This window comes from Piliocolobus tephrosceles, chromosome 14 (genome assembly GCF_002776525.5).
Source record: "Piliocolobus tephrosceles isolate RC106 chromosome 14, ASM277652v3, whole genome shotgun sequence".
In the NCBI taxonomy this organism is placed as follows: Eukaryota; Metazoa; Chordata; class Mammalia; order Primates; family Cercopithecidae; genus Piliocolobus; species Piliocolobus tephrosceles.
Genome location: NC_045447.1, coordinates 16,922,198 through 16,934,655, shown reverse-complemented (window position 1 = coordinate 16,934,655; position 12,458 = coordinate 16,922,198). Strand labels below are relative to the sequence as shown.

General features: G+C 41.8%; 1 protein-coding gene across 1 annotated transcript in view; it reads right to left on the bottom strand.

The window, feature by feature from the left end:
• TTLL11 (tubulin tyrosine ligase like 11) overlaps window positions 1–12,458 on the bottom strand; it is a 274,582-nt gene that overhangs the window by 150,013 nt on the left and 112,111 nt on the right. Inside the window, exons 5-6 of the mRNA XM_026457100.1 lie at window positions 7,335–7,430; window positions 6,457–6,572 (exon numbers count right to left, since the gene is read on the bottom strand). Of these exons, the coding sequence (XP_026312885.1) occupies window positions 6,457–6,572; window positions 7,335–7,430 (212 nt within the window). The remainder of the gene's footprint in view (window positions 1–6,456; window positions 6,573–7,334; window positions 7,431–12,458) is intronic.

Sequence of the window (12,458 nt, the reverse complement as noted above, 5' to 3'; positions counted from 1 at the left end):
TTTAAAAATAATTGAGATTGCAATTTATTTACTTCTGCCTCTGACAGAAGTTTTAAAAAGAAAGACTTAGGCTGCCCAAATACCTTGAGTGAAAGGGAAAATTTTCCATTGATTATTCTTACTTTTTTCACGTACCTTCAAAGTTAAGCTTTGAATGTGAAAATGGAAACTGGAGACCAATACGCCTCATGGCCAAGTGAACACTGGTGTAGGAGTCAGACCCAGGGCCCAGTTTCCAGTCTATTTCTCACTAGCTTTGGGTCTTGGGGCAAGTTTCGTACCTCCCTCCTGCATAGCTTCCCCGTGTATGATTCAGGGGGACAGAACCCTTATGTCCACAACTCAAACAGCTTGCCTCAAGAGCTGATGACTTATTTGTCACCATCAGCATGATTTTAAAGGAAAGTGTGATTGACTGTGACTCTAAGAACTAGCTGTTGTCTAATGCTCTCAGATCCCATGGGGCTTTCTCACACGTGTCATTTCGTATCATGACCATGACAATCCAGCCAAGGAGGTACCTGGATTCCCATTTTACAGACATGATCAGAACAAAGTGACTTGACCAAGCTCAGGGTGCAATGATCAGGGATTAAGGACATTATCCCAGGCCTGACTGATACCAACTCTGTTGTCTTGCCAGGACACATGCCGCTCCTCTGTCAGTGATGCTTCAGAGGGAGATTCTTTTGTTTTTTTCTTTCTTTTTTTTTTGAGACGGAGTCTTGCTCTGTCACTCAGGCTGGAGTGCAGTGGCTCGATCTTGGTTGACTGCAACCTCTGCCTCCCGGGTTCAAGCAATTCTTTTGCCTCAGCCTCCCAAGTAGCTGGGATTACAGGCACCTGCCATCAGGCCCAGCTAACTTTTGTATTTTTTAGTAGACACGGTGTTTCACTATGTTGGCCAAGCTGGTCTTGAACTGCTGACATCGTGATCCACCTGCCTCGGCCTCCCAAAGTTCTGGGATTACAGGCGTGAGCCACTGCGCCCGGCTTCAGAGGGAGATTCTTGAACCAGGGACCTGACCAGCATGATGAGTTCTAAGATCTGTGCTTTTAGCAATAAATGAGGAGGCTGGATGAAAACAGGGGTTCTAAAAACTTCTCATAGCAGAAAAGATCCCCTCTCTTCAAAAGAAATCTAATGTAGAGTGCCAACATATGAAATAGATCATTGTAGCATCCCTCTGGTTGAAAAAGAGATGGCATCCACCCAAATGTCCATCAACTGACAAATGAATACTAAATGTGGTCTATCCGTCTCATGGAATATTATTCAGCTGTAAAAAGGAATGAAGTACTGACACATGCCACAACAAGGGTGAACTTCAAAAATATTATACTAAGTGAAAGAAGCCAATCACAAAAGACTGCATAGGGTATTATTCTATTCAGATGAAATATCCAGAACAGCTAAATCCGCAGAGACAGAAAGCAGACTGTTGGTTGCCAGGAACTGGGGGGAGGGAGAATGGAGAGTGATTGATGGTTTCCTTTTGGAGTGGCAAAACACTGTGGAGCTAGTGGTGATGGTTGCACAGTTTTGTGAACATACTAAATGCCACTGAATTGTGTACTTTTAAATGGTTCGTTGTATCATATGTGAATTTTATCTCCATTTATATAATGTTTCCAGAATCCCACCCCATAAGCTTCCTGCTTCCCATGTCCCTACAGAGCCTCCATAGAACCCTCGTAAGAAAATCAATTAAGTCACTAGATATTACAAAATGCTACCTTAGCCAAAATAGTTCACATATGACAGATGTTCTCCTCCTTCAGGAGCCAAAGGTAATTTCTCCTAACACATGAAATAAATATCAGCCAGTGACATCTTGCTACCTGGAAACAGAACCTTCCATTGGTAACCAGCTCCAGTGTTGATTCTAGTCCACAGTCATCAAGCAGCTTCATTTTTAGGATACATCATTGATTTTAAACTAAAAAATCTACTTTAAGTATACCAGGAAAGAGAATAATAACTAAGCATTGTTTTTTTCTTTCATGTCCAGTAGATACTTTCTTTCTTTTCTTTTCTTTTTTTTTTTTTTTAAGACGGAGTCTCGCTCTGCTGCCAGGCTGGAGTGCAGTGGTGTGATCTCGGCTCACTGCAACCTCTGCCTCCCGAGTTCAAGTGATTCTTCTGCCTCAGCCTCCCGAGTAGCTGGGACTATAGGCATGCGCCACTACGCCTGATTAATTTTTTTTTTTTTTTGTATTTTTAGTAGAGACAGGGTTTCACTGTATTGGCCAGGCTGGTCTCGAACTCCTGACCTCATGATCTGCTGTTGAGTGGTAAACTCAGCATTATCAAGCACATTAAAAGTTTTTCTTATTTATTTTTATTTTTATTTATTTTTTGAGACACAGTCTCACTCTGTCACCCAGGCTGGAGTGTAGTGGCACGATCTTGGCTCACTGCAACCTCCACCTCCTGGGTTCAAGTGATTCTTGTGCCTCAGTCTCTCAAGTAGCTGGGATTATAGGCATGCACCACCATGCCCAGCTGATTTTTGTATTTTTAGTAGAGATGGGGTTTCACCATGTTGACTAGGCTGGTCTTGAACTCCCGACCTCAAGTAATCCACCTGCCTCGGCCTCCCAAAGTGCTGGGATTACAGGTGTGAGCCACTGTGCCCGGCCTCTCATTGTTTATTTGAACATCATTATTCCCATTTTATAGAAAAGGATACTGAGGCTCAAAACAGCTATGCAACATCTCCAAGGACTCACCACCAGTTAGTGACAGAGTTAGGATTGGAATCTCTGGTTTTTCAGCTCCACAGAAGGTACTCTCGACTGTGCCAAGGTGGATGTCAGCAGAATCAAGTTATTCCCCGGTAGACTGCCTGAGGATTGCTTTCAGTCCCACCAAGAAATTGACCCCAGGCTACAAGACCCCGAGGTCGAGGAGACGCGTGATGCATGGACACCGGTCTGGGGCTCCTTCTAAGGATTCCTCTTCACCTGTCCAGAGCAGTCTGGGGAGATGAGGAGTTTGGGGTATCTACTTTTTATCTTTAGTCTGTGTGAGGAAGTGAAGACCTGCCTCAGTGGTCTTGCTGACAAACTGTTCTCAAGAAATAACTAATGACGGACAGACACTTCGGACCCTCTTTTGCTAAAGAGTTGAAGGGAAAGGCTGAGATTCCATTTTTTTTTTTCCAAAAAATATGTCAGATTCTGTGCAAACACTAGAAATCCTAGCTTCTAAAGGTAGCTTCTAGCCTGGAAGTCTACATAACATCATTTTATGCAGTTGGAGTGACATAGTCTCAGATTTAGACACAGGATTCAGCACTACGACACTGTGTGGTATAAATAGGGTAATTTTTCAACTTATTCTGAAACATTTCTACACAAAGGAGTTGAGAATAATTTCAGCCTTTTCCTCTGCATGGTAAATTTATCAAAATGATCATAATCCCTTACATGTAAACACACTTTATGGATTACAAAGTACTTTCATGGATAATCCTTGCTGAGTTTAAAAAAAAAAAAAAAAAGGTGAAATTAAGAAAAAAATCAGTAAATGGCATTGAGCTATTATCATGTATCTTTACATTATAGGTAAGAAGAGGATGAGATGAAAGGGTTTTATATTAGAATAAAAGTCAGGTTCAACTTCTAACTGTTCCTGGCTACCAATAAAAAAGTCAATGCTTTTTAAATTAAAAATGAGGTGCTGCTATTTATGATTTGATAAGTTGTAAAATGCCTTTCCAATCCTTCTCTATGGTCCTATGCTCCATTATTATTAAATTTTAGGCCTGCAGCTCATACAGATCACATAGAATGCAGCTCCTATGGATTAATTGGTGTAGGTAAAGAAAAGCAACTAGAACAAGAAAAACTAATTTTGTTTCAATGTCATTTAATGAAAATATAGTAGAACGCTTCTATCCCTTCATGTTTAGGTGGCAGAGCTTAAAAAGACTCAGGCCATACAACGACTTTTGAACTTCTTGTTCCCAATAAAGGAATAAGAATGCTGATGTGTCTCAAAAAATGGGTGAAGGATATGAACAGACACTTCTCAAAAGAAGACATTTATGCGGCCAGCAAAGATATGAAAAAAAGCTCATCATCACTGGTCATCAGAGAAATACAAATCAAAACCACAATGAGATACCATCTCACACCAGTTAGAATGGCGATCATTAAAAAGTCAGGAAACAACAGATGCTGGAGAGAATGTGGAGAAATAGGAATGCTTTTACCCTGTTGGTAGGAGTGTAAATTAGTTCAACCATTGTGGAAGACAGTGTGGTGATTCCTCAAGGATCTAGAACCAAAAATACCATTTGGCCCAGCAATCCCATTACTGGGTATATACCCAAAGGATTATAAATCATTCTACTATAAAGACATATGCACACATATGTTTATTGCAGCACTGTTCACAATAGCAAAGACTTGGAACCAACCCAAATGCCCATCAATGATACACTGGATAAAGAAAATGTGGCATATATACAACATGGAATACTATGCAGCCATAAAAAAGGATGAGTTCATATCTTTTGCAGGGACATGGATGAAGCTGGAAACCATCATTCTTAGCAAACTATCACAAGAACAGAAAACCAAACACCGCATGTTCTCACTCATAAGTGCAAGTTGAACAATGAGAATACATGAGCACAGGGAGGGGAACATCACACACTGAGGCCTGTTGGGGGGTGGGAACTAGGGGAGGGATAGCATTAGGAGAAATATCTAACGTAGATGACGGGTTGATAGGCGCAGCAAACCACCATGGCACGTGTATACCTATGTAACAAACCTACATGTTCTGCACATGTATCCCAGAACTTAAAGTATAAAAAAGAAAAAGAAAAAAAAAAAGAACACTGTTGTGTCAAAGTCATCCTAAAAAAGCTGTACTGCTATGCCATACTGGCATACATTACTACCCAAACCTCCTTACAGTACTATATGATTTCTCAGAACCTAGTATCTGCTGGTGAGTCTAATAACTATTAGAAAATAGATTTTTGAGGAATGAGTTTTATTGCAGTAATTTTGACCAAATTGCAATTAATCCATTGCTTTTCCTTTGAGATGGCTAAAGAAAGCAGCTGCAGACGCATACATACTGGTGAACACATTATTTGGCTGCCATTGGGTCTGAGCTGCTGAGAGGACAGCTTTGAAGCACTGATCGGTGGAAGAAGCCACACCTGGTGGGATTGGCCCATACAAACTACAGGTAAACATTCTCAGCCGAGTCTTGCCAACAATGGCAATCTGTGCCTCACAGTGTTCTCAAGAACACTCTGGAGAAGAACTCAGCTGGCTCAGCCGGACAGGCGCCATCCAGCCTGGCTCAGACTGTGACCAATACTTCTTCAGGGTAATATTTTCTGCAGGGCAGTGGCACTCAGCCTTGGCTGCACAGCAGAATCACCTAGGGAACCTAGAAACTTTCTGTGGCCAGGCCTTCCACCCAGGCCAATTAAAATCAGCACCTCTAGAAGTGGAAACTCTAGTATTGGCATTTCTGAAAGCTGCCCAGAGGGTTCTAACGTGCAGCCAAACGTGAGCAGCACGACCATAGGGTGATATTTGGGCTTGAGCCCAGATGGTGAGAAACCTTGGTAGAGGAACCCACAAAACACCACTTGCTTAGGGAAGTCTGCATTCCTCCCAGTCTTGAACAATTACTGACAAGTGCTTTATTTGTCTGCATACATTAGGGTTAATCTGATTAGTCTAGGGATATGAGAAGTGCTATTTGAGATGCCTTTGATTTTTCTTCCTGAAACATTGACACAGTGATATGTACTCAGTCCCTACTTTGTGAGAGCCTGGAATTTGGTAAAAACAGAACAACATACTCAGGTGAAATATCATTCATTTCTGGGGTGATTCCATGGAGGGAGGGCGGAGCACATATATCCACCAACAATGCAATGTAAGGTACCACTGAGTGGGTGGGGATGAAGCAGAATTACAAGTGTTGTAAATATCATAGAACTGTCATTAAATTGGCTTTGCCAATTTTGAAACTGAAAGTTTATACTGCAAGAGTGTAAACATGAAGAAAATAAAAAGGAAGCAACTCTTACCATGTCCTAGTTACCTGTGGCCCTCTTCTCGTGCATTTTATTGTACTCTTTCTGTGCTTGAGGATTTCAGAGAAGCACTAGGCGCACAACGGCAGGCAAGTGGGCAGCCTAACCTTGAGGGAGACGGCTTCTTAGAAGAGATATTCCAGATTTGGGTAACACTCACAAATTCATCTACAAAAGCCCATTTGTCAGATTACTCCCAATTTGAGTCACTGGTTGCTTGGGGGCTGATATTTATAAAACGAAGATATTTTATTAGAATTGTTTAAGATGTAAATCTCACTCACAATGGTAGCAGGTTCCAAGAACTTACCTGCTTAGGATATGAAGCAGAGTTAGGAGGCAGAGTTGATAGAAATGAACGACATAAAAAAGTACTTACTGGTTCTCCCTTTTCTTCTTAAGTGGGTTCATGAGGCGCAGAGTGTCTCTGATCACAGCCACTTTCACTTCTTCATCAACGAGGCTGGGGACATTTTCAAACACCCCTGGAGAAAGCTTGAATGGGTAAGGATTCTGTGTCACAGTGGAGACCGTGATTCAGTGCCAAGTGGCTATCCAGCTAGCTCCAGGGGTTATGCTGGTAAATTTTGCTTATGCTAATCTATAGAAGAAAATTGTTAAAGACTTCCTTTATACTACCTTAAGAATGTCAATTTCCTTTTATAAATTAACCAAATACACGAAGAGGAAAAATAGCACCATGTTCTTCTAATTATCAGAATTATACATGCTCACTGCAGAAAATTAAGAAATATAGAAAGGGGTTAAGAAAACTAAAATAATCCAAATAATCCCCCCTAAACCCAGTACTGATATCTGCTGTATTTCCTTCCAGTTTTTTAAATAAATTTTTTGGGGGAGAGGGAGAAAAATATAACCACTGCTAAATGTACTATTTATCTTAGTGATTCAAGTATGTCAACATGACTAAATCATATTCATAGAATTTCAATTAGTTCATCTCCTGAGGCTAACTAATTAGTTCATGTCAAAACTGATGGGAAGGCTCAGCTGCTTCTAAGCTTCCAAACCTTAAAAACTGGAAAAACGGCATGCTGGGAAGTGACCATAGGTCAGAGAGGTCTTGTATTAATAGTCTATATTCAAAACGCAACAAAACTGAAATTATTTGACTTGAATAGAATTTGGCTATGAAAATGTGAGAATGTTCCATCTTGTTTTGTTAAGTGAGCAACATGAGGGTAGGAATATTCAGCTATATGGCAACATAGTCAATGAGATGCTCAAAATACTTACTTCATGCTCATGTTCGATTCTCATACTGGGATTTGCATTTACTTCAAGTAGTATAGGCTTCAGATTTTTCATTAGAAGAATGTCAAAGCCTAAAATCTGGGCAGGATAAACACAATTCAGAATTACTGTCTCTATTGAGTACGGTATTAGGGTCATTAAGTTGAAAATAAGTTCAAATTCCGTCCCCAACCTTGGCCTTGACCCTGGCTTCTCTTGTCCACAGCCCCTCTTCCTCTGGGGGTACTTGTCAGACCAAATGGGCAGCAGAAAATTTTATAGGATCCTTGATAATGGGATGAGTTCCCACAGTGCATTTCAGCACTGTCTTTGTCATCTGAAGGGCTGTTAAGTTGATGACCTCTTTCTTCTTTAACAGGTTTTTTATTATGTTGAGGATGAGTAGTAGTCCATCGATTTCTCCCTCTGCCTTTTCTTCTGCTTCTCTCTGGCTTCTTAGCTAGCTCTCTGAGAATCTAAGGCTGCTTTTGGAAACCTGAGGTATACATCAGTGTCATATAAAGACCTCGTTCAAAACCACCACATCGGCCGGGCTTGGTGGCGCATGCCTGTAATCCCAGCACTTTGGGAGGCCGAGGCAGGCAGATCACCTGAGGTCAGGAGTTTGAACCAGCCTCGCCAACATGGCAAAACACTGTTTCTACTAAAAATACAAAAATTAGCTGGGTGTCGTGGCGTGAACCTGCAGTCCCAGCTACATGGAAGGCTGAGGCAGGAGAATTGCTTGAACCCAGGAGGTGGAGGTTGCAGTGAGCCAAGATGGTGCCACTGCACTCCAACCTGGGTGACAGAGCAAGACTCTCTCAAAAAACAAACAAACAAAAAAACCCCACCACATCCCCACAGAGTCAGAAGTGCTCAGAGCAGGACCCAGGTTAATGTATTTTGAAAAAAAGCAAATTCCCCAGGTGATTCAGATACACTCTCTTAGTTAAGAAGACGGGAATATTGATTAGGCACCTACCAGGCACCCATTACTATACAAAGCACTGATTATTCATAGTCTCATTGAATCCTCATGACAGTGTACTTGAAGAAAGGATTGTGTGCTCCACTTTACAGAAGCAGAAACTGAATCTCAGGAAGGCCAGTGGATTTCCCAGAGACCGCCTAGCTAGTTAATCAATGACAGAGCTGACTTTCACACCCAAGCAGGACTGACTACACAATTTATGTGGCCTAGTGCAACATGAAAATGCAGGGCCCTCTGTTCAAAAAGGACAAACAGTTTCACAATAGGGATGTGACAACACAGCACGTTAAATCAAGCTCAGAGCCCTTCTAAGCACAGGGCCCTGCACAGTTGGAGTTCTCCAACACCGTTTGCTTCACACCTGCTCTTACATCCAGCACTCTGCCTTGGGTGAAGCTTTGTCTTCCAGTCACTCAGGTTTCTTTCCATTCCTTACAGGCCCTACAATCAGGGCCAGCCACTCATGAGCATTTTGTTCTCTGCCTAAAAAAACTCTTCATCTGGATAACTTTTGCTCATCCTTGAGATCGTTGCCCCTAATGAGATTCTGATTTAGACGACAAGGACTTTCGATTCTCCGGAGGACTCTAGTTATCGCTACAGAAGTGATAATGCAGAAAATTTCTAACATAATTAATAGGACCCCAAGTCTCAAAAAGTAATGTGGAGAATAAAGAGAAAAAAGAAAAAGATAGGGTTGTAGACTCCCCTTCTCTGTGGATTTAAGGAGGAAAGATGAGGGAAATCCATTTACTTGTCTATATAGAATATGCATTAGTTAAATGATAATTATTAAACTGTAGTTTCATCCTTATTAATGAAATTAGAGCCTGAATGACCATTTTTGGGAGGTGATTCAAGATGAAGTTATTTTTCAGTGAAGGGCAATAAGGATGAAAAGTTGGGAAAAGTCATCCTCACTCTATTTTTCTTTCCTTGATCATGAAAAGAAAGAAATGGAAATTCAGTAGAAAATGTTACATGTATTATAGATCTGCTTAATAATACATGACAAGTGGATGTGAGTGATGAGCCCTTTTAGAGACTCTGGTGACATCATCAGTCTAACTTCAGACCTGGTCTGAGACATGTGATGTTGATGAGGCTACAGAGAGCAGCAGGCTGTGGTGACGACATTTATCATCCTTAGTCATCAACTCTTATTTTTTGGTATATTTTGTACTTTCTCAGCCTGGTGGACTCTTCCCAGTTCAATGCCCAGTGGTTTCATGAATGTAAAGCTGGGAATGCTGGGAGCTGGAGCAGGGGTGGCAAAGCCTCATCAGGCCTATTGATCTCCACCCACCAGTGGCATGATATTTTCTAGAACCTAAACTTGAGTGCATGTTTTTGAATATGCTGGATCTTGTACAGGAATGCTTTGGAGTCAGAAAGACCTGGGCTCCAATCCCAGCTCAGTCCCTTACACTAGCTAGATGACTCTAGGTAAGGTGCCTAGCGACTCTGAGCCTCCATGATCTCATTTGAGAAATGAGGATAACAATAGCATCTGTCAGAGTTGTTGATAATGGCAGTGAAAAGCAATACCTAGGCCTATGCTCATCATATAGAAGGTACTCAATATATGCTATCTCTTTCCAGTTTCCTGCCAATTCCACCAAAAAGAAATGGCATTAGTGTGCTTTGCAGTCAAGAGGGGCTCATTTCATATTTTAATTCTGCCTTTAACTTGTGTGACTACAGGCAAGTTACTTAGCAGCTCTAAGCCCAAGTTTCCTCATCCATAAAATGGAACTATGAATAGTACTTATTTACCTTAGTTCATCCATTCAGAAAGTCTTTATTTTTAATTTAATTTAATTAATTAATTTATTTATTTTGAGACGGAGTTTCTCTCTTGTTGCCCAGGCTGGAGTGCAACGGCACCATCTCAGCTCACTGCAACCTCCGCCTCCCAGGTTCAAGTGATTCTCCTGCCTCAGCCTCCCGAGTAACTGGGATTACAGGCACGTGCCACCACGCCAAGCTAATTTTTATATTTTTAGTAGACATGGGGTTTCACCATGTTGGCCAGGCTAGTCTCAAACTCCTGGCCTCAGGTGACCCAACTGCCTTGTCCTCCCAAATTTCTGGGATTACATGGGTGAGCCACCGCGTCCGGCCCAGAAGATATTTATTTAATGCTTTCTATGTCCCAAGAACTATTCTAGCTGCTGGAAATACAACAGTGATCTAAACAAAGTCTTAGACTCCAGTAGGGGAGAAAAGATTAAATAAAGATAATGCAATATAATATTTTTTGCACAGTGCTTGATACATAGAAAGTGCTTAATGAGAGTCAGCTTTATTACATTTTTTCATAAGTTCAAGGAAATATGCATGATTTTCTTTTCAAAAGTCCAATAAAATATGTAGCATCAATGGATCTTAATACATAGAATCACATAACTGGGAGAGATGTAGCGTTATCCTGTCATAAAATCACAGAATGTCCCAGTTGGCAGAAAATCAGGTATTTACTTGGTCCAGTGGTTTTCAAACTGGGATTCTTTTCTGGGGTTGCAAGGGGGAGGCCAACCGATCAGATCAAATTTTACCTTTTACCAATGTGATATATTGGGGTTCCCAGGAAAAAAAAAAGCTGTACTTTCTTTTTTTAAAAAAAATCCACTTTGTGCAGACAAGGAATGTGCAGCTTAGAAAGGGGAAAGCCTCTTTCCAAGTCCCTCTAACGGAGCAGGAATTGTCAAACAGAGAGAGAGCTTTTCAACCATGTGATATTCTGCCTCCCCAAATAATTCAATCAGCAACTATGTGTTGAGAACTTCCTACTTGAGGGGCTCCCTGGGGAGTTTAAAGGTATCTGTCCTTCATTCATGACCTCTAGAAGCTTCAAATCAAGTTGGGGAGATTCCTGAGCCATTAATTATAAATTTATGTGAAGGCTCCAAACTACAGCCCAACAACAGGGGTTTGTTCCTGAGCCCCACACCTATACTTCCATCTGCATCCAGAGTATCCCCAACTGGGAGGTCCTAGAGTCCACAAATTCAGCATATCCAAATGCACTCTGTGGTCAACTCTTTCTAAGATGGTCCCAATCATCCCTACCTCCTGGTATTCATTCCTTTTGTGTAATCCCCCCTCACACCCACTGGGGTGTGACCTCACCCAGTGAATTGTTTCTAACAGATAGAATAGGGCAGAAATGATGAAATGTCTTCTCTAATATTGGGTTATAAAAAGACTGTGGCTTCTATCTGCAGGTGCTTTCTCTCACTCTCTTGCTGACTCACTCGGAGGGAGGCCAGCTGCCACACTGTCGTGAGCTGTCCCATGGAGAGGCCCAGGTGACAAGGTACTGATTTCTCCAGCCAACAGTCAGGGGGTACCTGAGACCTGCCAACAGCCATGGGAGTGGGCTTGGAGAAGGAGCTTTCCCCACTGAAGTTCTGAGGTGACTGCAGTCCTGGCCAACATGTGGGTTGCAGCCTTGCGAGAGACTCTGAGCCAAAAGCAGTCAGCTAAGCATAAATTCCTGACCCACATATACTGTAAGACAGTGGATATTCGTTGTTTTAAGCTCCTAAGGTTTGGGGTAATTTGCTACACAGCAATAGGTAATGAATACACCGTATTTTTCTAAAATCTCCTTTGCTTTCTGTATTCCTTATCCACCCAATCACACAAGTGAAAACTTTCCTCTTTATCCCTTACAACCAGCTGGTCACTAACACCTGCATACTCTACCTCCTAAAAAACTTTCTAGACCTGGCCCATTCCCTCTGCTTCTACACTCTGCAAGTCTGTGCCATCTCTCGCCTTTCCTCTGCTCTCAAACTCACCGCTCTAATTCATCTGACACAAGGGGCTGCCAGAGCCATTTTTCTAAAGTGCAAATAGACTATTAACACTCCTCTGCCTAAAATCCCTGTCTACAAAATGAAGCCCAAGTCCCACAGCATGTCCTACAAATTGCTCTATGGCCTGACATCTGTCAACACTCCAGCTTTATCTCCTCCCACTTGCTACTACTACACATCTTGGGCTCTCATTGTGCTGAAACATTAGTAGTTCAAGGACGCTTTACTGCTCTCTGCCCTCATACTTTTCTGCCTGAAGGCATTACTTACTTTGTCAATTATTTATTGGGCACTACTAGATACCAGGCA